The sequence below is a fragment of the Elephantulus edwardii genome, unplaced genomic scaffold, assembly GCF_000299155.1.
Source record: "Elephantulus edwardii isolate Elephantulus edwardi_28Jun2011 unplaced genomic scaffold, EleEdw1.0 scaffold00343, whole genome shotgun sequence".
Classification (NCBI taxonomy): domain Eukaryota; kingdom Metazoa; phylum Chordata; class Mammalia; order Macroscelidea; family Macroscelididae; genus Elephantulus; species Elephantulus edwardii.
Genome location: NW_006400093.1, coordinates 393,953 through 397,604, shown reverse-complemented (window position 1 = coordinate 397,604; position 3,652 = coordinate 393,953). Strand labels below are relative to the sequence as shown.

The 3,652-nt window shown below is 32.4% G+C and overlaps 1 protein-coding gene across 1 annotated transcript in view; it reads right to left on the bottom strand.

The window, feature by feature from the left end:
- The window catches only part of ABCB7 (ATP-binding cassette, sub-family B (MDR/TAP), member 7), a 114,739-nt gene that overhangs the window by 49,554 nt on the left and 61,533 nt on the right, over positions 1–3,652 (bottom strand). The window contains exons 6-8 of the mRNA XM_006901770.1: positions 3,294–3,382; positions 3,114–3,201; positions 1,190–1,364 (exon numbers count right to left, since the gene is read on the bottom strand). Coding sequence (XP_006901832.1) covers positions 1,190–1,364; positions 3,114–3,201; positions 3,294–3,382 — 352 coding nt within the window. The remainder of the gene's footprint in view (positions 1–1,189; positions 1,365–3,113; positions 3,202–3,293; positions 3,383–3,652) is intronic.

Below are 3,652 nucleotides of genomic sequence, written 5' to 3'. Positions count from 1 at the left end.
GGGACAGCACAGTAGGGGAATGCCCTCTATGAGGTGGACTGATTCTGTGACTGGGGTAATCGGGATGGGTGTTTCAGAGGCAGTGCGATTGGCACAGGATAGAGAAGGGTTTAGGACTTTTGTAAATAGGGTCGCTATGGGTCGCAAACGACTCGACGGCACATAATAACAACATGTTTTCCTAAGAAACTACGAGCAATTTTTGTATAATATAAAACAAAAATTCTTAAAACGTTTATATTTAAATAGGAAGGAATGGATATCATGACTCAGAATGACAAAGTATTGAAATCAAATAGAATTAAAAGAATCCTACTTGAGTTGACGGAATAGACGCTTGTTTTATAAATGTTCTCTGTACATGAGAAGCTAACAGAAAAATGAAAAGACTACCAGTAGTACTGTTGTTGTTGATTGCCATCGAGTTGAGCATGACTCATAGCAACCCTATGAAAAAAAACCCTGAAGCCTTTCTGTAACTATTGTTTCTCAAAGTTCAAAATGATTCCTTGCATTTTTCTCCTCTGAACTAAACACTGACTTGATTACACTGTTTTACATCTCTATAAGAAAACGTAGAAATATTTAAGGCTGGAAAATGTTACCACGAAAGAATCAAGTTGTAGTCCCATAAAATGTATAAACAGTAAAATTATAAAAGATCTTAGAAATCATTATCAATAAATTAAGAAAATATTCTGATACAAAATAAAGTACTCCAAGGATATTAAGGTTCTTAATACACTTTACAATTAAGGCTGATATATTTGCATAAGATCATTGTTATAAAAATAGAAGGATAACTAGTAAAATATGTATGGGGATCCAAGAGTGAAAGGGGTGGGAGCAGAGGCTTGAGAATGGGTAGGAGTGAAATAACAGGGTTGCAGTATTTGGTAAATGGAGGAAAGGGGTACAGGAAACAGGAAAGATGCAGTGGGGACTTGACAATAGTGCATAATTTTATAAAACATAATGAATGGGAATGATTGTGTGAAACAAAATGTGAATTAAGAGTAGTGTCAAACACAATGTATATGAACGTTGTAAACAAATCAATAGAAATTAAAATTTTTTAAAAATAATAATTATTACAAACCTTAAAAAATTAATATACTAATTCCTCTCATCAATCTTATAAAGTTTAAGTAAAACATTCTATTAAATGTGATAATCTGGAATCCATTACCTGCCACAATTCCCTGACTGGCGAGCACCATTATAGCTGTTAAACCAACACTGAAAATCGCACTTTGACCAAAGTTCAGCATAGCCAGAGTAGAGGTACTTTTCAATGAAGCAGTTTCATAGGTCTTCAAAAATCCATCATATCTCTGAGCTTCATATTTTTCATTATTAAAATACTACAGAATATACAAAATTAGTAAGTTAGGTATGAATATAATTAAAATTTATCTTCTTTAACTGATTCATATACTTTATATCATATTTCTAGTACGAATATTTGTACTGGATAATGCATTTACTGAAAATGACTTTCAATAAATTAGACTTCAGAAGTTTTTCATAATAGACTGTGTTTCAAAAACCTATAAAACTCATCCAATAAATTTTTATTGAAAGCGTAATTTAGACCCGTCATTTGGAAAAAAGGTCCACAAAAGTTTCCCTGATTTCCTAAAATTCTGAATTGTTACTTCTAATTATATCTACCACATTATGTCTTATTGTATTAACTTCCTTAAAAGAGAAAAAATTTTGAACAGCAAGGAGTATATGATAATCATCTTTAGTTTTTTACTTCTACTTCCTCCCTATTATACTGCTTTGTGTGTAAGGCATCCCATAACTACAGTATTTTCATGCAAACAGAACACAACATATGTAATTTTTGCAAATAAAACAACCTTGTCCGTCATTAGTTTCCTATGTTCGTTATATGTATTTATGAGTTAAATATTTTGTGTATATGTGAAAATGTGGTAATTCTTTAATGGAAAAATGAACAAACCAATGAATGAATGAAAAGCACTACGGAAGGCACTCAAGAAATAAGGGCACACAAGACCATATATGCCAGTTTGATTAGCTTTAGTGTTCAATCTGAAGCAAAAAGAATCATTCTCTTGTCATGTAAAAATTAATTTATTTCTACTGAACTGCACCACCTAAGCTAATATTAAAAATAGAATGTTTTCCTTTTGTAATAAACCCTTAAATTTTGTATTAATATTGGTTCACCTTGATATGAATACACAAAGTACTCAGTAGGTAGCTACGACACTTCTCATGTTTTGAAACTAAGAATATGGGAAAATGGATTAGTAAGAGTTCTAAATTTAGGCCTGTGGCTTGAAAAATAGTGAATGGAAAACACTGTATATTTTAATCTCATGCAGAATCGTTTTTATCTATAGATGAAAAGTCTGAATCTTCAATAACTGTACTTTTGCATTGGAAAGATCTTATAATGGAACTAGTTTTTGATGGAGCTCTACTATATTATATATATAAACTGGTCGTTATCTATTTTTATTTGGGAAGATTTGTTCTACTTAAGCAATAAGTGCAAACTTGTTTTGACTAAAGAATTTTTCTATCAAAAAAGAATTATTTCTTTATAATTAGACTCTAAGCTACTTGAAGTTCAAAAGTTCTACCTTGTAAAGCCCACTACAACTGAGTATTGAGTTGAAACTAACACATAGCAACCAAACAGGACACAAAATGACCTCATAGGAACTGTCAAATAAAGTTACTAAGGTAGTCCATCTTAATAGGGTCACAGTCTTTGATCTTAAACTGTCAAAGCAGCTAAATCAGTAAGTTTGACTGCCAACCTTTTGGTTAGCATCCTAATGCTTAAAATATTATGCTCCTTTAAAATATGTTCTTGTTACTATGTGCCAAAGAATTGGTTAGCCCATAGCTGACCCTCCAGTGGGTTTTAAGAGGATATGAATCATATGGGAGGAGAATGTTCCTCTTTCTCAAGCAGAGAAGCTGGCAGATTCAAACTGTGTATTTGGTTTGGCAGCACAGTTCCTTCCTTACCACTAGGCCATCAGACATGCAGTCACTAGTAAATTAAATAGCAACACAAATCTAAGCACAATTTGAAGGGAAGAGGATAAGATCATGAAGCGTATTACCTTCACAGTTTCATAATTTAGTAATGAGTCTATGGCAGCGTTTCCTGCATCATTATCCGCTTTGTTCATTTCAATTCTAAATTTAGTTCTGAAAGACAAAAATTTGTGTACCCATGATATGACTCTCATGAAAGCATAATTAATTCCTGAACTTTGACTATCCTCTGAGTAACACCTTACCTCCACCGAGTGATCGCAACTGTGAATGCTGTGTAAGCACCAAGTGTTCCAAGGGTTACCATTGCAAATTGGGTGCCACATTTATAATACTGGAGAAAGTAAAAACAGCAATGAGAAATAGTCACTGTTCTTATCAAATAGCTTATAGTAGACAATAATAATTTTTTAGTCAAAATAAAAATACCTAAACTGTGCAACTAAATGATATTTTTAAGAAGTAAATGTAAAAGTTGTAAAACCACCTAGGACTAAAACCAAGGATTATAAACTTCATTACAGAAAAGCTAGGAACAACACTAGAAGTCCTAATCCACAACATAAACAGTCTTCCAAGTATCCTCAAAAACCTACAACCATGA